General features: G+C 40.7%; 1 protein-coding gene across 2 annotated transcripts in view; it reads left to right on the top strand.

Annotated features, from left to right (window-relative positions):
• The window catches only part of SRBD1 (S1 RNA binding domain 1), a 263,620-nt gene that overhangs the window by 127,391 nt on the left and 111,113 nt on the right, over positions 1 to 25,116 (top strand). For both annotated transcript variants that reach the window (XM_075535621.1, XM_075535620.1), the window contains exons 15-16: positions 8,145 to 8,236; positions 18,264 to 18,346. In XM_075535621.1, coding sequence (XP_075391736.1) covers positions 8,145 to 8,236; positions 18,264 to 18,346 — 175 coding nt within the window. The remainder of the gene's footprint in view (positions 1 to 8,144; positions 8,237 to 18,263; positions 18,347 to 25,116) is intronic.

The raw sequence follows: 25,116 nt of genomic DNA, 5'->3' as shown, positions 1-25,116 counted from the left end.
GTCCACCAGAGGAGACGTGGCCTGGTGATCCAGTTCTGAAACACCCTGTCCCCCCAACACCCCCCTCCCCCGCTCCTTTCTCCGGCAGAGGACAGTTCTCACCCATGAGTCTGTCTGGGTGGTTTTGTTGTTGTTAATTGAAGCCTGCTTCTAACTAGTCTTCCACCAGATGGTGCTGGCGTTACATGCCTCAAGGTAAACTTCGGTATTACTGAAATAAAGCAGTGCATTTTTGCTCTTTTTTACTTTAATGTCCTCCTCCTATGCCTCCCCCCCCAGAAAAAAAGCATTTCTAGAATATTACTGTATCACTTTACTCTGTTGTTGCTAGTGAGCTGGTTGTGCGTTGGTCATGGTGAAAGATGATGGATTCAGGAGGCCAGAGATTAATAAGGAAAAGTTAAGGCTATGTACTTTATGTAAAAGAAAGTTTTTATGCCCTTGCTTCTTACCTGGCCGGTGTGTGCAAATTGAGCATTTGCCATGACTTTTCTAAAGAGAATCAGGAAATGCCATCAATCGCCATCATCTAGAGGCCATATTGGAGGCCTGCAGAAGCAAATGATATGTTAGTAATATTCCAGTTCAAGATAAGGCTAATGGAAAGTTCTAGTTTAAAAAACAATGTTGGCCATTATCCAATACCCGATTTCCTGGTCAAGTGATGTTTAATGTTTAAGCTCTGATTATAAATAATGCATAGTTATTGCAGAAAATTATGAAGAAAGAAAATTGCAGTTAAAGAAGTTTCACTAAAGTACTATTTGTCACTTTATGTAAATAATGTTAATATATTACAAATCTTCTGGTCTTTTTAAAAATTATGATGGTTGATATCACAGTTTTGTTGCCAACCTTTTCAAGTAATATGAATAATTTGTATGAGAGCATATCTTATGTACAGTCTGCAGTATTTTTTTAATTGTTTAACGTATTATTAATTGGGAGTTATTCCCTATATCATTCCATAGTTCAATCATGTCAAGTAGAATTGTACAATTGCTACCACAATCCGTTCCCAAACATTCTTTTTCTTTCTGTACTCCTTGCCATTGTCTTCCTTTTACCACCACCATTCTTCACCGCTGGACCAACACATCCCACCCCCCCCACCCCCCGCCCTGCCCCAAGTACCCTTATTCTACTTGCTGTGCCTATAGGTCCGTCAATCCTGGGTTCAACACAACCTCAGTAGGGTGACCTCCAATGACATGACACCTCTTAAGATACACCCTAATGTAAATGTTACAGTATTTTAATCACACCATAAATTAGATTGAATGAGCCTTTTATGGGAGACATTTTGATTTTTTTTTCATTCTTATCTTTTGAAAGTGCACTATGGTGAATTGTGTTTAAATTTTTGTATAATTTAACATTTCTTTCACATGCTTTGAGTAGTCAGTGGATTTTTAATGAGGATGTGTTTATATTTGAGACCTTTTAGTATATATTTTCACAGTACCATCCAAAATAATCCTGCGATTCAGATTCATAGCTTGTGATTTTGCTTGTTTCCTTCCATTCCCATCTCATCAAATGACCCTGACCCTAGTTTTTAAAGTGATTAACTTTGGTCTTTTGAGAGTTCCTGAAATGACAATTCAGCACTGAATAAAGCAGTCTAAAATAGCTCTGGCATCTTTCAAAATAAGCCTGATCCTTTAAACACCAAATCCAAGAGCCCCTCTTTTTGTGGTGAGTTTGTTTGGGGCTGGATCTCCTGGCCTTAAAAGAAAAACAGCTGACTTTTTGTAGTTTTGAACAGGTGTCTTGGATTCAGAGCAGAGAATTAAGATCTGTTGTGCTTAACATTGTCAGTTCTTTGTATTGCTTGTTGAGAAACAGAGTGATTAATGTTAACCTCTTTCCATATGTATGTTTCTCAGTGAAAAATGGGAAGAACTTTTTTTAAAAAGAAAAATTGCTTTAGTGAGATGAGCTAGGTATTTGCATAGTAACTTATTCTTTGGGAGTAGAATGAAGGAGGGAAATGTGCCAGCACTTAATTCTAGTATACCGTTGTTAAAAACAAAGAGACAAAACCATATCCATCTGTGTTATTTATTAGCTTAGGAAATATGTCCTGGGCTCATTGGGTCACTCTCGGACAGAGTAAAGCCACCCTGCTTGTTGGCTTCCAGGCAGAATAAAAATCTCGTCTTTTTCCCAAGGAGCAGCTGGTGGTTTCGAACCACCTACCTTGTGGTTAGCAGCAACCCAATATGCCACTAGAGTTCTTTCATCTTACTCAATAACAGAATTTTCCTTTTAACAGAGAACTTTCAATTAAATTCTAATGTTAATGTGCCAGGAAGCAGATATACCATATATACTCAAGTATAAGCCAACCTGAATATCAGCCGAGGCACCTAATTTTACCACAAAACTGCATTAAAAATGTGCTGAAAAACTCGTCTTATACACAAGTCTATATGGTATATATATTTAAACCAGGGGGATAAAACCCCCAAACTGGGAATGTTTTCATTTTTGAGAACCAGGGGAAAGGAGACTTACACAGAGTTTGCATGTAGCCTTGCTAATAAAGGTAGAAACTATTAACCCAATAACATTAAAAAGAAAAGTTACAGTTCTATGAAAATAATTCTTTGCCTCCTTTCCCCACTGAATCTCGTCTAACGGACATTGTAACTCACTCACTGTTAAAATGAGCAGATAAGAAAACTACTAGCAAACATGGCTTTAAAAGATTCATCAACGTTCAGTATAATTTTAAAAAATTACTTGTAAAAAGTTGCCCAAACACTATAATTTCAGCATATGGAGAAAGACCCTTCAAAGAGTTCTGGGGGAAATTCAGTTATCTTTCAGTTCCATTTCTTAAAATTATTTTTTAAAGCTCCCTTTGTCTTTCAAAAGAAAATATATTGACAAGTGAGTCATTTAATTTATAAGCTTGACCCTTTGATTGTGAAGGGATTTCTGCTAAAATTCATTGATGAATTTTAAATGTCTACAGCTCTCGTGCATCTCTTCTTCTTTTCCCTTTCAGATTATGAGTGTGTGTGCTTTTTTACAAATAAAAAGTTCTAACATAGATAAAGTGTTCATGTGGCCACTATAGTTGTAGAGAAGGGTCAGGTTGACTTAGGCGCTGGTGTGCTGTAGTCGGATCTGAAGTGTCCTTTTCAAACGTTGGAGGCGGAGATACCATAGGTATCAGTGTAGGTGTTTACTGAAGCTCTAGCTAGTTGAAGGTGTTCGGAGGTTTGTAATCATCTTGAAACCTGAGTTGAATTATAGCTGGGCCCGTTAAACTTCCTCTCGATAATGAATTCTGCTCAGGGTCTTTCTTATTTGTAGTGTGGCAAAATGCATAAAATAATCGAATTGCTAGTATTTTCAGCCTAATTTGCTAACACCAGAGAGAAATTTATGCTGTGAAATAGAATACTTAATAGATGAATTTTATATAAAGTTCGTGTTTGTTTTCCTCAAAATACATTAGAGATCATTGGAATAACTTCCCAATACGCTGTAAGCGGCTTAGGGCGTCTAGCGTACTTTCTGGTGAATGTCCGTATGTGAACTCAGAACAGGAGTGAAAAAAACGAGAGGCGAAGGGTAAGGGCTTTTGTCCTAAGCGGCTTCTCCTGGAAAAAATCATCCCCACCCGGTTTGTTCTCCCAAAACAGTTTGATTTGTTTCATTTAATTCTTACCACATATGCTTCTTAGGTCCTTCTATGTTTTACATAGAAGTAATCAGGGTTGAGGTTTGTCTGTTCACTTAGATTATTTAAGCTTTCTGATCTGTGCTTAGTACTGAGCTGTTTATTGGACCCATGCTATCCAATAACGAGAGCATATGAAATGTACTACATTTTGTATTGATTTAATATTAATGTTAATCTAAAATCTGTGAGTGCAGTGTGTCACATCTGTTTTGTATTGCTCTGTTTAAAAGGAGTGGCAGTGCGGTATTCGGAGGAATATTTATTGTCTGAGTGTTTTCTTTGCAGCAGTTTCCCCGACTCTAGTGGGAATTGTAGCCTCTGAGAGACAGGGAATCACCCAGCAAATTCTCACATACCCAACTGCTGAAGGCCACAATTCATTCGAATTTTTTATTTGCCATTTAAGTTTCCTTTGCTAAAATAGCTATAGGTTTGGAGGCTCTGGGGAATTAAGAAAAAAAATGTATTGAAGTAGATGAAAAGGAAATAATATCCTTTTCTCTTTAAAACTAGGTCCAGTCCACACTCCATAGGTAGGTACCTTGTTTTTTAGAAAGTGCTTAGTTAAATTGAGCATTGACTTGCTTACTAAAACTTACATTTTCTTTTCTGGTGACTGGATATTCTTACCCTGTGGTGGGGTTTCTTAGCCGACTTGGGGTCATGAATTTCTTTAAGTAACCAGTGAAAATTATAATGCTCATTCCTAGAGAAAATGCACCAGCACAAGCATTTTTGCATGCAGGTTAAAAGGTTTATAATCCAGTTTTTCCTCTCCAGATGTCCAAGGACCTTAGGTTAAGAAACACGGCTCTATTGGAACTGAAAATCACTCCGAGTGCTCATTTTAGCATTACATGAATCTGTCACACCAAGAGCTTTCTTCACTTCTCCTTTTATTTGACAGTCTTGTGATTGTACACTAGAAGATAAGTGTCATCTGAGTTTGATTCTAGAAAAAAGCACAATTACCTTTTCTTTTAAAAATCTGCCTCTGAAATGATAGAGCATCTTTGGCCTTCTGGTGCTTTGGATTCTGACTAAGATCCATAATAGTACAAACTCACTGCCATTGTGTTGATGACAACCAATAGCGCCCCTACAGACAAGGCAGAACTGCCCCTGTGAGTTTTCAAGACTGTAACTGTTTACAGGAATAGAAAGCCCCTTCTTTCTCCACGAAGTGGCTTGTGGTTCCCAGCAGCCCCAAGCGTAACCACTATAAAATTTTTACACTTTCAGAAAGTAAAAGGAAATAGAGGAAAGAGCTAGGCGGCAAAGGGCATTTATAGAGGTCTAAATATAGGCATGTACATATGTAAATATATTTATATATGAGGATGGGGAAGTAGATCTATGTGCATATGTGGATAGGGTTAGTATATTAAGGTAGCACATTAACATTGGGCCTCCACTCAAGAACTCCGTTAATGCAAGAATACTTTCTTCTATTCAACTGGCATTCCATTATGCTCACATTGCCAACACATCGCTGAAGACAAAGTGGGTGTGCAAGCAAATGTGTTGAAGAAAGCTGATAGTGCCCGGCTATCAAAAGATGTAGCGTCTGAGGTCTTAAAGGCTTGAAGGTAAACAAATGGCCATCTAGCTGAGAAGCAACAAAGCCCATCTGGAAGAAGCACACTAGCCTGTGTGATCACGAGGTGTCAAAGGGATGAGGTATCAGGCATCAAAGAACAAAAAAAATCATATCATTGTGAATTGGGGGGGAGTGTGAAGTAGGGACCTAAAGCCCATTTGTAGGCAACTGGACATCCCCTTAGGTAAGGGTTACGGGGAGGAGACAAGCCAGTCAAGGTGCAGTGTAGCAACGGTGAAACATACAACTTTCCTCTAGTTCCTAAATGCTTCTCTGTGCCCCCCCCCCCCATATCATGATCCCAATTCTCCCGTTCAAATCTGGCTAGACCAGAGAATGTACACTGGTACAAATAGGAACTGGAAGCACAGGGGATCCAGGGCAGATGATCCCTTCAGGAGCAGTGGTAAGAGTGGCGATACTGGGAGGGTGGGGTGGAAAGGTGGAACCGATTGCAAGGATCTACATATAACCTCCTCCCTGTGGTACAGACAACAGAAAAGTGGGTGAAGGGAAACGTTGGACAGTGTAAGATATGACAAAATAATAATTTATAAATTATCAAGGGTTCATGAGGGAAGGAGGATTGGGGAGGGAGGGGGAAAAATGAGCAGCTGATGCTAGGGACTTAAATGGAGAGAAAATGTTTTGAGAATGATTAGGGCAACAAATGTACAAATGTGCTTTACACAATTGATGTATGTATGGATTTTCATAAAGGTTGTATGAACCCCCAATAAAATTATTTTTAAAATTCTTTTTCTTTACACTTTCATCTAAAAGTGAAGCTCATGGAAGAGTGAAAATAATTTCTATGGATCTGTTCTTTTAAAAATTAATAATTTCTTAGGAGCATAATTGCATTTGTTGTTTTGCCCTCAAATTGGTTCTCCTTTTAATGAGCGAGAGCGTGCAATACAGCTAGCTAGGGGTTAACTTAAGTCTGTGCAGGGTGGGGAGACTTGGAGTTCAGCAGGTTGGGCCTCAAATCCACCTTAGCTGCTGAGTAACTAGCTGTATGACCTTGAACATGGTACAGATCTGTGTCGTAAAACTTGCCCCATAAAAAATTAAATGAGCTAAAATATGCAAAATGCTTGATTTTGTGTGGTGTGTATACTCAGTAAACTTCATCATGACGATGGTATGGATTATGAGGATAAGTGGAGCCTCAATTTTCAGTTAGAAAGCATTCATATTTTTCATTAAGAAATTTAGAATTGCTGATATTAAGGACTCAAATAGAGGGCAAATGTTTTGAGAATGATGATGGCAACAAATGTACCATATGCGCTTAACACAATGGATGGATGGATGGCTAGTGATAAGAATTGTACCATTCCCCAATAAAATGATTAAAAAAAAGAAAAATTTAGAATAGTAGATCTTCCTGCAAAGCAGAAATCTTCCCTTTCCACGGAATAATCTTCTCAAGGCTAGGTGGGTTATTTTGGCGGTTGTCAAAGCTTAAATGAGCACTCCCCAGGCAGAGGAGGGCAAACTAATGTTCTGGCTTTCTAGCATCCTACTTGTGGGTGTTTCACTGTTACAGTGGAGCACGAAGTTCAAAGCTATCCACTTCTCTGATGTTGTTGAAGTATATATTGAGCAGAGAAAATAGAGTCCTACAAGAGGATTAAAAATTTGATGACTTATATATTCCTTTGAATCTTGCATGGCTCAATGGCTGTGTGGTGTAGTCAGAGATACTATGTAGACTTTGGGTAGAGGATGGCTCTTTGCATTATCATGTCATAAGGAATGATAATTTTTAAATGTTTCAAAACATATAACGGTCAACCACCACATAAACAGCTGAGAGGGTTCCCAGTGAGGTTTGTAAAGACTTTGGAGGCAGAGAAGAAAGGAATTGGATGACTTAAGTGATGTATTGATTGAATAACTCATTAAATGGAATGGCTTAACTTCTGCCTGAAACAAAAGGCTTTGAGTTCATTAGAAGGAAGGGTTGACCTAAACAGTGGTCTGAGCGGCTTTAAGAAAAAAGGAGGAAAGTGAAACTGAAATGGACTTGGAGTCTTGTGACAAACAAGTTCACTTTAAACAATAACACACACACACACACACACACAAGGATGGGTTGGGACCCTTCAGAAAGAAATAAGATAGCATCCTGTCTAGTCCCTCCTTTGCAAGTTGTGTCGTTAGTTATAGCGAGGTGACAATCATGGCAATGTTCCTGGCTCTTGCTTTTTGTGTATTTCACACATGCACATGCCTGCACACATGTCTGTATGTTTCCAGCCTTCCTGAGTAATCAAAGGTTCACTTGGATGTTCTGTGGTGACTAGGTGCCAAGGAGTCGATTCCCATCCACAGTGACCCTGTGCACGAAGGGGGGCCCTGCTGGCCCTGCACCATCCTCACCGTTGTTGTCAGGCTGGAGCCCGTTGTTGCAGCCACGGTGTCACCCGCTCCCTCTTTCTCACTGCCCTCCACATGACCACGTGTGATCTCCTTCCCCAGGAGCGTAGGTGGGAGTTACACCGAGCATATAATCCAGTAATGAATTAGAACTGTGCAAGAAGCTAAGAATGATCTGAGGATGGCATCTTGGAAGAGTATCTTTTGTGTTCACCTACAACTTAACCCTTGTTAAGATGGAGAAAATGACTAAATTTGTTTCATCATGATTTGAGCCAGTGTATTTCCTATGTGAAGCAAACGAACATTGCTTAACCATTTTATGTTAATGAGAAATTAAGGGATATTGATAACATTGAGCACTTAGCTCTGCTATGCTGATGCCTAGTTGCAAACATTTATTTTCTTTGCCCAGGTAGGAAGTTTGGCAAATGGTGACCCGCTTTTCTTCCTTCACAGTATCGTCAGTGAGGCGGGAGCATCCATCTATAGTGTCAGCCCTGAGGCGAACAAGGAGATGCCAGGGCTGGACCCCAACCTGAGAAGTGCAGGTGAGAAACTGTTGGCCATCAGTAAGGCCAGGGGTCTGCTAGTTGGGCTTGCATGTGTAGTCGTAACTGTGTTAACAATCCAGCCAAATGGAAAAGTTATGTCACACGGAAAAGAATTTGCATATAGATAGCCATTGCTTGGATTAATAACTGGAATTATGGAAGAGACAAGGAAGAATACCATACAGCTTTTAAAGAACACTATAGTATCTCAAGTAAGTGGGAAAATTAGTAAAGTCATTAGTAAAATTAAAGATCAGAGAATTCAGTAAATAATGTAAAAGATCCCTTGTTATTATAAAATGGTATTTATTTTTTATTGGCAAAAGTATATTTTATTAAGATGAGATAGTTTTAGTGCAAATGTACTTAAATCCATAGGTTTTTCTTACCTGGATTATGCTGTTGGACCCTTAACTACTCATGAGATTGATAGTGTTGCTCTTACTTTACTGACAAAGGAACTAAGGCTTGCCGAGGCCACAGAATATGTACATAAAACTTATATAATGAAAGGCGCTTTTTGAATTGAAATTCCAAACTTACCAAGTTGGCCCTGAAAGGGAGTTTCCAGTCGTGTATCAGAGTAATAATTGGCCTTCCTTTGGGGGAGGTGTGCTAATCCCTCAGTCACCCCTCACCCCCCCCCCCCCCCTTGCTTGGGACTCGCTGTTTCTACTTTATTCCTTGCCCAGCACATAACAAGGTTATGGTTTAATACAACATTTCAATAAAACTCTGAAGATAATAAGATAATAAAAAGACCTATCATGATAGGATTATTCTCATCACTCTTTAGTTTGCAATTCACTGCAAGTATGTCTTTCTCTGGCCCTGCTTGCTTCCATGTGCCAAGGACCATGTTTGATCCATATCAGTTTTAAAAATCTGCCAGAAACTGAGTTTTCCAAGACTGATCCTGGTGACACATATTGAAAAGAGCTCAGAGTCTCCACTCCCCACTCATTTAGGGTTCACTTCCTGTTTCCTGTCTGCAGGTCTTTCCCTTTCCCAGTGACTGATGGTACAAGTGCCTGTACTTTAAATTTTATTTGAGGCTGTGAATTTCACCTTGCCGCCCTCCAGGATATAACTGTACTTTGACATTCATACAAGTGTTAGACATAAGAAAATTAACTTGATATTATTACATCTTTCTCTCAAATGTATCAACTTACGAAAAACAGGTCATCCTTCGATGTTCATATCTCCGACAATACATTGTACATGAGAAACATTTAAATTGGATGCACAGAATGGTAGATGAATTGTATTAAAATGTTTATTATGAGTTTTCATTTAAAATAGAATATTGTGCCCTATACGTCTTTCTGAAATTTGATTTGAATGACAGTGGTATAATTTATGGACACCTCAGTATAAAAGCCTGTCAGATCCCTTCCTGGAAGCCATCATTCCGTGCCTGTAGTTCATTGTGCGGTGGTGGTTTGTGTGTGCTCTGGTGCCATCTTCAGCATTACTGAGCTGAAAGGGATTGGTATTAGCCACTTTAAGGCAGACCGTCCTATGGCTCACTCTGCCAGGAATCACAAATTCGCATTCATCGTCAAAAATAATATTTCAAGCTGTGTCATGAAGTACAATGCTGTCTGTAATAGGATATCTTTATGCCTTCAAGGAAGTACATTTAATACATTTGTTATTCAGATTTGCACACCAACCATTACAACCAATGTTGAAGATATTTAAAAATTCTTTCACCGTTCTTGAATCTAAAATTGATCAAATATGTCATCAACTATTGGCAATTGGCATGTGAAAAAGGAAATAGTGGTGTTGGAAGATACAAGTCTTTGGTATAGGAAAAAACTGGAGATTAGGTGGTAGAATTTTGCAAGACCCAACGACTTCTTCATTGAAATTACCATTTTTCGATAACGTATATGGTGACTATATACCAGTAGTTCACCCGATGGAACCCACAGGAATCAAATTGACTATCAAATTTGTGCAAAGAGATGATGAAGAAGCTCAGAGGAAGCCAGCCGTGATGGTGAAACAAACCATCAATTGCTCTTATATGAGTGCAGGTTGAAGCTGGAGTCCCACGAGAGCCAAAATAAAATATGGAGTATATTCCCAGCATTGTTGAAACAGAAATGACTTTATGGAGCTCATGGAAAGCCCGTCTTTCACAGGTTTAGAAAATGGCAGTTACCTTTGGGTAAATGTTGGGAGGATTGCATCTGAATCTAAACTAAAAGAATTGATTGAAAGTCTGCTTAAGAAACCCTTCAGATCCATTTCAACACCATTACCATGCGGCCCGTCAAATCTCCTCCTAGGTGTGTTCCCTAGAGCACTGCGGCAAGTGGTCAACCATTTATGCATGCATGTTCCTAGCAGCGCCCTTTAACAAGCCACAAGGTGGGAGCCGCCCGCCTGGCCCTCAGCCGATGAGTGAGCGGACAACTTGCGGCACAGCCAGACAGTGGCGTTTCATTCCGCCATGAAAAGGAAGGACTTGATGACACAGCTTACAATGTGCTTAACGGAAGACATTATTGCCAAGTGAACGAAGTTGTCATTAAAAGAAACTTCAACACCAACAGTATAGAAGTCCACTTACATGAAATGTCCAGAATAAACAAAATGGCGACTGCGAGGAGTGGCGGAGAGGGAGGAATGGTGCGTGACTGCTTAATGCGTATGAAGTTTGCTTTGGGTGTTATGAAAATGTTTTGCAACTTAATGCAGGTGATGATTGCACATTATGAACATGTGAAATGACGTGGAATTGCATGCTTTACAATAGTGGCTAGAGGTTATGTGTGAATTTCACCTCATTTAAAAATAGCTAGAGCTTCCATTCCACACGGCCGAGTCACTGCTCTGCCACTTTAGCAGAACATGGAAGAGGCGTTCTCTGGAGTGGATGAAATAGAGGACTTCCCCTCGGAAACACAGCTTACAGATGGCAAAGGAGAATTAAGTAAGGGTGTGCGTGCTGTTTTAGAGACTTTGCACTCAACCAAGCCAGCTTGTTGCCTTCCAGTCAATTCTGGTTCACAACAGCCCTGCTGGACAGAGTATAACGGCCCCATAGGGTATCTGAAGCTCCATTTTTCTTCAAAGCAGAGGCTGGGGCTTCAAACAGCCAACCTTTGGGTTATCAAACAAACACAAAACCGCTGTCATCAGGTCTTCCCTTAGCCCAAACCCACTGCCAGTCAACCCAAGGAGTTGATTCCCATTTACAGCAGCCGTTCCTAGGGTTTCCAAGGCTGTCAATCTGTACCGGAGTAGAGCCTGGTGAATTTGAGCCACCAACCTTGTCATCAGCGGTCCCAACATTTACCTGACAGTGCCACCAGGGCTCCGTAGAGAGGACTAGACCTTTTCCGGACAGGAGATCGGGAGGCTGACTAATGGAAGAGAATCTGAAGTAAAGGTTCGCAAAGAAGTCACCAGATCACTCTGTCTGTAATGAGCGCAACTGCCCCACGGGTTTCCATGACTGTCAACCTTGACTGAAGTGGAAAAGCCTCCTCTTTCTCCCACAGAGCGGCTGGTGGTTTCCATCTGCTCACCTTGCAGTTAGTAGCCCGGTGCGTAGATAACCCACTATGCCACCAGGGATTCTAGAGCCACTGCATTACTATTTTAAAAATCTATTGTATGTAAAGCAAATTTCTGTTAAATTTATGTCTTCATTCAGACTCTGAATGATGTCCTTTTATTACTCACAGGACACACACACACACACACACACACACACACACACAATTGTGATTGGCTTTTTCTCCAGGATCTTTTCTGTTGGTTGTTAATAATATATAGAAAAGCACTACATTTTGGTCTGGGTGTCTTGAAACTAGTTCTGATACATTTTCAGTTGACTCTTGAATTTTCAAAGTAGACAGTGCCATCTGTATGTTATAATAATCTGTTTTTGTCTTTATAATATTGTACCTTCTTTGACTAGAATTTTCTGAACAATGAAAAGCAACAGTAGTCATACAGTGAAAACTTCACTTCATTTGTTTGTAAAATCATTTATTTTGCACACATTTGGACATACTACTTTTTAAAAATGCACAGTCACTTTATTGAAATATTTCATTTCCATAAAATTTACCTTTTAAAGTATACAAGTCAGTATTGTTTATTTTTCCAAGTGAAGGTGTTTATTGTTTTTTAGCATAATCATACAGTTGTGAGACTACATCGTTATCTGATTTTAGGCTATTTCCATACCCCCAACAGAAACCTGCTACCATTAGCAATCATTCCGAGTTCCTACTCTCCCGGAGTCCTGGCAACCCCTGTCTACTCTCTGTCTCTATGGATTTGCTTATGCAGGACATTGCATAGAAGTATGTAATATTTAGGGAGGGGCTTCTTTCATTTAGCACAACGTTTTTGAAAGAGCCTTGCTGGCATAGTGGGTTATATACCGGGCTGCTAACTTTAAGGGTAACAGTTCAAATCTACCAGCTACTCTGTGGGAGAAAAGGAGGCTGTCTGCTTTTGTAAAGATGTGTAGCCTCTAAGAGTTGAAATAGGCTCGCCAGCAGTGAGTGTTCATGTTTCTGAGATATGTGATATTAAATTATACAAAGAGGGGAAAATGAGGAGGTGATACCAAGGGCTCAAGTAGAAAGCAAATGTTTTGAGAATGAGGATGGCAACAAATGTACATATGTTCTTGACACAATGGATGGATGTATGGATTGTGATAAGAATTGTATGAACCCCCAATAAAATGGTAAAAAAAATAAATTGTGCAAAGATATCACATTTTGCCGATCTGTTCCATCCGTTGATGAACACTTGAGAAATTTTTACCCTTTACCTGTTATAAATAATGCTGATGTAAACATCTGTGTTCAAGTGATTCTGTGGACTTAATTTCTCTTGGTTTATGCCTAAGAGTGAGCATTTGGGGACATCAGTAACTACGTTAGAAGGCATGTATAGCTACTTGTTCTCCCTATTCATTCTCAGCCTCTTTCACTAGCTCCTCTCCCTTGTTCTCAAGTGCAAACATTCCTCCAAATGGTTCGACTTGACTCTTTTCTAGTAGATCGACCGTCTACTAAGCTCTCTTTGCCTGTGCTGTATCTTACTTTCAGAAATCTGTTACCCTGACTACTCTCAACCCAGAGCTCAGCGCTATTGCAATACGAGTGGCCCCTAAGCAGTGGTTTCTTGATTATCCTGTCAGCAGGAAGGTCCCGCTATCTTGTCTCCCACCTTTTCCTATTGTGTTTTCAACCATGCTCTTCTCCTCACCCCCACCCCCAGTTCTGTCCACACCTTCCGTCCTTTGAAGAATGTGCTCTCTAGAGTGGAACAGCATCTGACAGGCAAATGGTCATGCTAGAAACATGACGATCTACTAGAGGTTATTTACTGGGGGCCCTAATTACCGCAACTCTCAGGATATATTGTAAAATCCGTATGTCATCATAAATTGTCATTTCCAATCTATTGTTCTGTACTTAGTAACATTAGGATAGACAATGGAGAGGCTAGTTTTGATTCAGCTAAAAGGTAACTAGGTAGGAAAAACATTTTAATTTGGTCATCTGCCCACACTTATCAAATTATCCAGCTAAACTAACCAATTGCTTAAGTTCAAATTTTCATAAGGTAGATTTTTCTGAAGGAGTATAATGATATCCTTAGGTTGAATTTCTAATACTGCTTCTTGGAGTCAGAATCAGCTTGATGGTGGAGAGTTTGAGATTTTTATACAGTGAATGATCTGATGCCAAAATTCTTAGCTTTTTTTTTTTTTACTTGTATGGGATGTTGCTGTTGTTTGAATGAAACGTATTTTGGCAATGTATATATATGTTTGACACCCGTTCCTGTTATATTACATGATGATAAGTCAGAAAGTGTTGCTGCTAGGGATTCCATATCTCAGGTGTATTCCAAATAAAATATGTGTAAACATGTCTGGGATTCAGTGGGTTCCTGCAGACGCATTCTCTCAGTAACATACTTGCCTTAGCCTCATGGGGATGCCTTAAAAAAACAAACAAACAAACAAAGGTCCAATCAAACCAATGGTTTATTTTGTTTGTTTTAAATCATTTAATTAGGGGCACATACAACTCTTATCACAATCCATACATGCAGCAATTGTGTAAAGCACATGTGTACATTCATTGCCCTCATCATTCTCAAAACATTTGCTCTCCACAAAACCAATGCTTTCTGAAGGAATCTGTTGAGTCAATTAAATTTGAGACAGAGAGGTCAACTTAGAAGCTTTTACTATTTTTTTGGATTCCTAACTATTTTAAGGACTCCCAAAATCTTCACAGATTTTTCTCAGTGATCACAGAGCTTACTAGGAAGACGTTTTAAGAAAGCTGAACACTGGATTGGTGAGAAAAAGCCCGTGAAGTTGTGTCGAGGGATCTTTTTCATCACCCAGTACCCTGTTCTTCCACGGAGGGGCGTGAGGACTAGCTAAGAAAACCTTGATTGGGAAACTATCTCGTTCACTCTGCAGCCCCGATCTTGCTCCTTCAGCCTTCTTTTTGTTTCCCAAACTTTCATTGAAAAGGAATGTGATTTGAGTCCCTCTAGGAAGCTAAAGCGGCCCTTTGGATGAGGTGTCAGTTGGAGATTGCAGAAGTCTTCTGGGAAAGATTAGCAAGAAGGAGACGCCACCTTTCGAAGTGAATGGCTCTAGATGGACTATGTGGCGAGCACTAGTAGCCCCACAGGTTGATGTGTTTATTTAATGAAGGCCTCTGATCTTAAAGCAATACTTCTTGACTTCTCCGGATACATTTAAAGCCTAGGATGAAGAGATCCTATTTTCTTAAGAGAGCATCTGGCATTTCTCTGGTGGGGCTGTAATTTCCACCAGTTCGTCATCAGTGTAGCTCCCTGAAGGAGAGCCCTTCTCTCCCAACCCGCTGAGTATATTCTAATTAGCCCCTTGTGATTTTTGACAAGGATGGTGCATGTGACGATGGTCGAGGGATGCCCAGCACGCTGAGAGAGATCCGGGCAGATGGTGTGGCACCAGCCTGTTGCTCTCAGCTTGCTTTGGGAGCTGCTGTTGTCACTGTGTGATGCGTAATAATACAGCATCTGGCAGAGACTTGAATGACTGTGCAGTGAACTTGATGTTCGCCGGAGTCATTATCTGTAATGAGCGGTGATGCAAATCAAGTGACTGGAGAATCTGCTAGTCACTTGCAAGAGGTGGCTTCTGTTGCCAGACCTTGCACAGCTGAACGTGAATACAGCACATGGTTTCCTGTGATGGTCTGAATGGTCTCACTGTATTAATTTACAATCCATCCAACCTTCTATATGAGTAGGTCGCACTCACTTTCATGTGTATAGGAAATAGAAGCCATTCCTACAGAAGGACCCAAGGAAACGCACTTAGAAACAAAAGGTTGCTTTCAGCAGTATACTTAAACACAATAAGGAATGTGTCTTTCCCAGCTTAGCCTACTTTGCCAATTTAAGTAAATATAACACTTTCACATTTGGAAAAAATATACTGATAGCAGTTGAGGAATCTGCTTGGGGGCCACATCTGACCTCCCTGTCGCCACAGGCAGAGGTCGGTCTTGTCTCACTCGCCAACCTTCCTCCGATTCTGACAGCTACTGCCCCTCCCACTGCTCTGCTTTTCAGCTGGGCTCTCTAATGCCTTGCAGTGGCCATGTAGAATTCACCAATGCTGCTCACAATTAAGGGATTTTTAGGGAAATTAATGATTTACAGTTGAGGTGAGAATGCTCAGGATACAGTTGTTCAGTGAGGACAACTTCTCTGCTGTGCCCACAGGCAGGCCTTTCTCTGGCTCTCTGCCTCTTGGTATGGCCTCTGCCTTGCTCAGGCAGCATTATAGCTTTCTTAGCACTCCCTGTAAATGCCTGCAGAGCATTCCATTCCTCTATGAGCAGTAAATAATGTGGCTTTTCTAGCTGAAGTTTCCAAATCCCACCAAACCACTTTTCCCTGCATGGAACTGGTAAGAAGTTGGCGGAAGATAGGATAGTATTCCCTGGAATGCCATCCTGCTGTGTATTAGATGAGCCCTCTGAGAAGCAGATGGAAGAATCCCACTACCAGCAAGGGTCAGGGGTAGTTTGTCCTGTGGATCTGAGATACCATGCAGTGAACCTCCTGGATCCAGAGGACAGCTGCACCACCAGTGGAGCAGGAGCCAGAGCATGGAACAGAGTGATGGGCTTTCCCAACCCACCGAACAAGTACAGCTGAGTGTTTTTATGCAGAAGGCTTGTTTACGGAGTAGGTTGCCTCTGGACACTGAATTGGGGAAGTTGGACTTGCTAGGGAAGTGGAGTTTGAGGACCTTTGGGCTGCTTTCTGGGGTGGGGTACCTCTTGGCATTTAGTTCAGGAGCTGGGTTTGGTGACCCAAGGAACTTGAGGTTTAGGCTTATAGCAGAGTGGTGTGCCCTCTAACAAATGCCCACAAAGCATTTATTAGTAGGCTTGCCAGTACTTTGTAACATAGCCTGGTGAACAGCCCTGAGTGTTGCTCACTGGCATTACAAATTGTTCACTTCCATAATAAACCCTTTAATCATGAATGTTCTCGTGACTTCTGTGTAGACATTATAATGGATATGAGAACCCAACTAGGTAAAATAGAGAATACTAAGACTTTATAAGCCCCAAATCAAAGTCTCCAGTTCAGTGGTTCAGAAGCTGCAGGTCTCTTAATGTGCCCAGAGTTACCTTCCTCGATAGGCCAGACTCTTGCCCCAAAGCACTCAGCTTTATTTGTTCTGTGAGCTGGGAAATCCACTATTCTGACTCATGCTCTGGCTTCAGCTCCTGCTGGTAGTGAGATCCCCACCTCCTGCTTCTGAGATGCCTCCTTTTATACCCAACAGGATAGTACTCCCAACTCTGAATAACCACTGGCCGTTGAATCATATAAGCCAATCATATCTTCCCCAACTTCTTATGTAGACTCGGCAGGGAAAGGAAAGTCATTTGGTAGGACTAACAAAGGCTATGCCTAAAAGCCATAGTAAATAATCTCCTGCATTACAATAATACATGATGACCGAGTGAAATCATTAGATAGATATAGGAATGTTTGAAGTCAGCCATCACGTTTCTTAAGCATGAATTGTAATGGTCAAGGGATGTGATTAGGAACTGTATTAGGAGTCCACCATGAAGGACTATTAAAGATCATTTCACAGGGTCAAATTGCCCTCATATTCAAGTAGTGCAAGTGGGTTCACTCGGTGAGTGAGTTGATCTCCGGTTGCATTAGGAAATGTTTCCTTCGCGTATTCCTTGCTGTCTAGAGTCAAAGGAGCCCTCATAGCAACGTGGACTGTGAGTTGGAGCCCACCAGCCACTTAGCGGAAGAAAGATGAGGTGTTCTGTGTCTATAAATATTTCCCATCGAGTCGATGCAGACTCGTGATGACCCTATAGGACAGGGTAGAACTGCCCCCTTTGGGTTTCCGAGAGTAACCCTTTATGGGAGAAGCACTCCCCGCATGTCTTTCTCCTTCTGTAGAGATTTGTAACCTCGGAAATCCATAGGGGCAGTTCTGCCCTGTTCAGTAAGGTGGCTTTGAGTCAGAATTGACTTGATGGTGGTGAGTTTGAGTTTGAATTGATCAGGACCCAGTCCCCATAAATATATTTGATGTACAAATAGATGTAATTTTCAGGATTAAGCAATATCTACTAATATTTTAAAGCGCTCATTGTGCTGATTTTAAAGAATCAACAGGTAACTATATAAGTTTAACAACCAAACATTTTTTTAATTCTAGATCTATAATCCTTTCCATCTATTTGTGCAAGAATATCCCAGGAATCTGGCAATGTAATTAATTCTGAAAAATTACATTTCCTTTTTTATGTGAAAGAAAAAGAACTTTCACCTTTATTTGTGTGTGTGTGTATAGGTGTGTGTATGTGTAAGAGAGGATAAGGGAAGGGATTTTGTGCTTGAATATAAGTAATTATCCTGATACTGTTTCCTACATTATGCCTTACTTGTTTTCTGGTTCTGTTATTTGCAGTTTCCATAGCAAGGCGTGTACAAGATCCATTAGCTGAGCTCGTGAAAATTGAGCCGAAGCACATTGGAGTTGGAATGTATCAGGTAAAGCAAAGTGAATCATTTAATTTATGAACTCCATGAACATAGGGAGCAGCACTCAAATATGGCTTAGTAATTGTCAATTGGAGTAGATTGCCATTATTAAAGGTAAACAGTTGGTGGGTTCTGCGTTATTAAGAGAAAGGAATTTTTCTTTTCCTCTTGTTAATTGATTAAGACTTAGAATCAACTATAGTGAGAGGTAAAGCTTATTGAAACATTATTCAGACTAATAACTTAATTTGGCAAGCCTTCTCTTTGTAACATTCCTATGAAAATCAAGGCCAGGTAGAGTGGGAAACAATGGGGTGTTAGGTCTTTGTGCAAACCAGTATGAAGTTTTGATCTTTGGAAAGAAGCCTTTAATACGTGCTTTGCCCTTTTCCTCCCCCACTCCCAATTTCCCATTCCTATGTGATTATGGTGGGTCTTTTTGGTTATCACTCAGTATAAGCTAAATCTCCTGCTCGATGTTACTATGTAATAGTAATAGGAGTCAGCAGTTCTCTTATTGTCAGTTCGTGAGGTTGGGCATTTGGGGACAGTAGTAAATCTTGACAAAGTGAACCATGGTCATAGCAGAATGGCATATGGGCCTGGAGGTGGAGCTGCAAGTACTATGTGTACAATGACAGCCATACTGATAGTGGAGTACAGGCTACATAAGTTTAGCAAAAGGTAACACTGAGAAAATCATCCAGAATGCGGCCTAAAAGCTATGATGGCAAGACATCACCTCATGTGCTTTGAACAGCTTAACTGAAAGGACCAGTGCCTAGTGAAGGAAAAGGGTCGGCAAAACAGAGGAATGCTCTCAGTAATGAGTGGCCACAGTGGCTGGAACCATGAGTGCAACAGTAAGACTGAGGATGACACGAGATCAAGCAGTACTTTGTTCTATTGTATCTCGGTTGGTTATGAGTCGGAACCAATGCAACAACGCCCAGCACTTAACAATAACAACCAAACTTGATCTATGGTTTCTTGACTCACCATGTATGTTCGTGTATAAGCCGAGTTTTTCAGCACAAAAAAATGTGCTGAAAAACTGGGGTTCGGCTTATACACAGGTCAGTGGTACCCCAAAGAGGTGTAACATCTCGCGGGTCATTGCCGTTTCTCCGCTGTTCATTCAAAGCCCCACTGACACTGCAGGGCTTTGAATGTTTGTTTACTCACATCCAACCAATCAGAGCCATCCTAAGACGTGGACGGCTCCATAGTGATTCACTTAGCCGGCAGCTGAACTGATAAGGATGTGTGTGTGGCTGCGTGCTCCAACTCTCCCCTCTGGCCTCTGTGTTAATTCACATCTCACATTTCCCACCCTAGGCTTACACTCGACTCAGTTTTTTTATTTCCCAGGTAATAATTAGATACTTCGGCTTATACTTGGGTCGGCTTATATTTGGGTATATACGGTATATTTATTATACAAATATGATCGAAAGGAACACTTTGGATTATTGAATAAGGGTGAACAAGGCTAGAATTTATTTCAGGAAATGTCACAAGACATGCAGGGGCCCACCACGTGAGATTTTTAACATGATCATTTTATTCCCACCCATTATTATTCTATGCGTACATCCATTACTCTTATTGGCACATTATTTGCAGAAAATAGGGTATCTTGAAGATTGGGCTCAGAAAGGCCTCAGAATATAATCCTCCACTGAGAAGCGTGGAAAATACGAAAAGCCACTAAATGTCGGGAACTGTGTTAATCTCTACCATCAGTCTAATAAAAGACTGGAAAAGCGAGGAGAGAGTGGGTGATCATCAGAAATAATAGGAGGACAGCACCCAAATGAAAGACAGACAAGTCTTTCCAAAAGGACAAGGGAGTGCAGAATAAACGGATGGCAAAGGGCCTATATTCAGTTATCATCTTAGGAAATTTCAGCACACCAGCAACAAGGAAGAAATAAATAAAAGCTTCCAGAGAGCAAACATGGTTTATCTACAAAGGGAAGATTCCGGTTAACATCAGTTCTATTACTGGTAAAATGAATGGTGGAAGAGAAAAGTGCGCTACAGCACTTCCCAAATTGTGACGGAAGTATTGTGAGCCCATAATTCTATACTGAAGCAGACTCTCAATTAGATACGAGGGAAACACAAACATCTGGGACCTGTGGTCAGCAAAAAAATTGCCAGGCTGGCACAGGACCGGGGAGTGTTCTGTTCTGTTGTGCAGATGATTACTATGGATCAAAACCGGCCCGATACCAATTGGCAACCACCGTATATCGACACCTACATTTCAAACCAGCTTTATTGAAATATAATGACCTACCTTACATTTCACCCATTTGATGTGTGTAAGGCAATGATTTTTAGTAGGTTGACAGGCAGTGAAACCATTAGCATAATCTGATTTTCACTGTCTCATGAAAAAGTCTTGTATCCATAGCACTGTATTAGGCTGAGTTCTCTAGAGAAGCAAACCAGTGACACATATATATATAGAGAATGAGATTTATAACAAGAAATGGCTCATACAAGGATCGTAAAGTCCAGTCTGATTCAAGTCTGTGGGTCAGATGGTGTGTTAGTCTGGGGTGACTAGAGAAACAAATCGAGAAACACTCGTGTGTGTAAGAGAGTTTTATATCAAAAAGTAATTATATATTAAGAAAACATCTCAGCCCAGTCCAGGTAAAGTCCATGAATCTGACATTACCCCATATGCCAATACTAGTCTATAAGTAAGTCATGTGGATCCAGTGGTGGTAGAAGCATCTCAGCACTGGTATGGGTCTCCATGTGGCTCCTCCAGTTCCAGGGCTCTGACTGCGTCAGTGTAACTCCATAAGGCTTGTCAACAGGAAGACCAGCAAAGAGTCTCTGTGTCCTGCCTCCCAAGAGGAAGATAGGAATTTCCAGAATCCTCAGGAGAAGGCCATGCCCACACAGAGGCATCATTGGCTGTGGACTGATTGACAGGCTAGACTCCACCCCTTCTCAAATCGACAGATTATGTAACTGCCACAGATGATAAGCTGGAGACCAATCTTGATTTTTGTATCTTTGAAGACTGACTAGCCATTTAGTAGGAAGAAGCAGCAGGAAGACCACGGTGTTGGATTCAGAGTCGAATCCAGAGGTTGGCAGTCCTCTGATGATTTTTGGGATTGACAAACAATATGGTAGGAAGTCGGTGAACCACATGCAAAATCCAGATCTAGCAGAACTGACCAGCTTTCTTGTGTTATAGGTGCCCTCCTGTTGGTTCCAGCTCATAGTGTCCCTGTGTATAGCATAGTCCTGCAGAATCCCACCATTATTCTAATATTTGAGCCCATGCTGCAGCCACTGTGTCAGTCCGCCTCCTTGAGAGCCTTCCCCTTTCTCACTGCCCCTCTGCTCTACCAATCATGACCTCCTTCCCCGGGACTGGTCTCTCCTGATAGCGTGTCCAAAGGAAGTCTCCCCATCCTTGCCTCTACGGAGCAATCTGGTATACTTCTTCCAAGGCAGATCTGTTGGTTCTTTGGCAGTCCATGGTACCTCCATATTCTTCACCACCTCCATAATTCAAATGTATCCATTTTTTTGTTGTCCTTAGTCAATGTCCAACTTTCACATGCATGTGAGGCAATTGAAAATACTATGCCTTGGGTCAGGTGCACCTTATCCTTCAGAGTGACATCCTTGTTTATCAAGACTACATATGTCTTGGATAGCAGATTTTGCCCAATGCAATTCATCTTTCTCATCTCTTGACCCCTGCTTCCTTGAGAACTAATTTTATAAGATGAAATCCTTGACAACTTCAATCTCTTCTCTGTCTGTCATGTCATCTATTGGTCCAGTTGAGAGTATTTTAGCTTTCTTTACACTAAGTTGTAACCCATACGGAAGGCTACAGTCCTTGATCTTCATCAGCAAATGCTTCTTAAACTTGATTAATTTTTCATAAATGAAGACCTACAGTGGAAAAATTGTGTTGGTGTCTCTTTCGTCCTCAAAGTAATAGCCTCTCTTTTCAACACCTTCAAGAGGTCTTGTGCAGCAGATTTGCTCAATGCACTGTGTCTTTTGATCTCCTGACTGCTGCCTCCATGGGCATCAATTGTGGGCCCAGATTTCCTGTGGAGTCTGGGTAGAAAAGGCAAGATTGTGCCTTAAGCGAGGGGGCTGCACTCCACCACAACTGCTTGCTGCTCCCAGAGCTGATTGCATGATGTCAGATCCCATCAGGGAGCTGATCACATCCTGTTAGATCACATCACGGAGCTTAACTGACAACTCTTGCCCAGCCAAGGTGACCAAAATAAATTCCCTGTCACAGCCACCCCCTGCCCAGGCCTTCTCTCCCCACTCCTGTCCCTGCTTTGGCAACTACAATTCTCCTTGTATGGACTTGTCTACTCTGAACATTCCGTATGAATGGAACCATACAATTTTTGGTCTTTAGTGACTGGCAATTTTCACTTGTTATAATGCTTTTTAGGTTTGTTCATGTGATAGCAGTTATCAGTACTTTATAAAATATATAAACTGTTTACCATAGATGAAATACAGATTTCTCTATCAAGGTAATCCAAATAAAACATTAGGATATTATTTAAATCTGATAATCAAATAACTATGGAGAAAAATGATTAAAAACCTGTACAGGTAAGATATCAATGAAATGGTCAGTCACATATACTACTGATAGATTTATACATTGGTCTTTGTAGCAAACAGTCAGTACCTATGAGAAAATGTACACTCTTAAATGGGTAGTCCTCTCCAGGGACATATTCTGAGGCCATAATCTAAGCTTCTATTATATACAAATTTGCAATATTAGCAAAATAGTGAAAGTAAGTATTAGAATAGCTAAAAGAGTCATGGTAAATTCATTAATCAGTTAGAATATGCAAACATTCAAAAATAAGCTTTCAAGGAAGTTTTAATGACAGATATAATCACCTTTGATATAATATTTTAAACCTGCAACAAAGTTGCTAATACAGAATAAGACCAATGTGCATTTTAAATAGAGATGTGTATTTACGTTAAGGCGGAAAAGCTGGCAGGTGACTGACCATGATAACATTTTTGGTTGGTGTGCACCGTGGTTTTCCTTGTTTGCCTTTTTGTTCAAACCTTCTACAGTGAGTATGGAGTGGGAAAATTCATTAGAAAATATTTGTCTATGTCCACCTTTCATTTCCTTGGACAGCTTAATTTTCAGACTTGGTCCAATGGCTTCCAGGACAACTATAGTAGAATGGAATTAATTTCCTTTTAGTTGGGACCTCTAGGTGCGTGAGTACAAATTTAATAATCATTTTGATTTAGGTTATGAGTAGTTGAACCAACAAAAATACAACAAAAGAGAATTGTCAAAAGAAAGAATTGTAAGTGGACAAAATGATAGAGGCTATAATATTAGTAGAACCTAAAATACTTTAGGTGTAATAAGAGCTAAAATGCCAAAAGGCAGCACTCTGGTTCTTGCCTTAGAAAGGAGAGAGCTGATTTTAAAAACACATGCCTGTCATTATTTCTGGAGAGAGAGAGGGAGAGAGGCAGCCAGTGTGGTCGAAGGACAACATATCCCTAACTGACCCCTAAAGATTTCTTTGCTGCAAAGTGGCTTGGTGATCCTCCCAAGAAAACCCTCTGAGGTGCGGGCTGGCTGCTGCCGTTCTGGCTGGGTTGAGTTCTGTGGGACATGGGGAATGGGGCCGCAGCCTGGCCTGCTCAGGTCCTGAGAACCCAATTTTAGCAAGTTGGATTTACTGGTTATATTTTTCTCTGTGGACCATTTTTTAGATACATCCATGCTCATTAACACCTCTCCTTGGTAATGAACATGCTCAGGAGGGTTGGAAGGATTTGGAACAGCCCCGCTTCCTCCTCTTGTGTGTTTCTTGTTAGACCATTTGCTGACGAGAGGGAATGAAATGATTATCCAGGACGAGGTTTTTGGGAACGTGCATGGATTTTTCTATATCCAGGCCTTCTTTGCTCCTCATTACTACGGACAATGAGAGTGACTGTTAAAGGAAGAGCATTCGCAGGGAATTTGTGGGGTCATTTTTAGGTTTGGGGGAAAAAATAAAAGCCGCTCTCTTTAGTGGTGACATTGCTCCGCTACAAGTGTTCACAGTTAAGATGTAGGGAATTTTAAATGTACCTTTCGCTTAGGTCTATTAGAAGGACGGTATCTATACTGCCCATTCAAATTTTTTCAACACCAAATCCCTTAATTAGGAGGGGGCTTTAAAAAGTTCATGGGAAAATTCTCCTATCTTTCAATTTCATTTTTCCACGAACTTTTTGAAGCCTTATGTTTGTCATTATAGAGTAGGAATCAGAAACATCTGCCCTGTGACAGTTATTAAGGTGGCTTTTGCCTAGATTCCGTTCCCTTATCCTCCAGCAATATATTAAATAAGAAAATAGTATCCCACAGGTGAAAGTTTACAACTTTCTATTTTAAGTAACCCCCCCCCTTCAAGGTGGGATTATGTTTCCAAAATGGACGTACAGCGCACCGTGTGAGAGCTGGAACTGTACGGGACTGCCTTACTCTCCCAGATCGCAAGTTTTCTACCTTTGGAATTTCTACTGCTTTTCTTTTTTTTTTTTTCTAAATCGTTTTATTGGGGACTCATACAACTCTTATCACACTCTGTACATCCATCCATTGTGTCAAGCACATTTGTATCTGTGTTGCCACCATCATTCTCAAAACATTTTCTTTCTTCTTGAACCCTTGGTATCACTTCCTCATTTTCCACCTCGCTCCCCAACTCTCCTTCCCTTAT

Source organism: Tenrec ecaudatus, chromosome 17, assembly GCF_050624435.1.
Source record: "Tenrec ecaudatus isolate mTenEca1 chromosome 17, mTenEca1.hap1, whole genome shotgun sequence".
NCBI lineage: Eukaryota > Metazoa > Chordata > Mammalia > Afrosoricida > Tenrecidae > Tenrec > Tenrec ecaudatus.
This window is presented reverse-complemented; position numbering and strand designations above follow the sequence as displayed.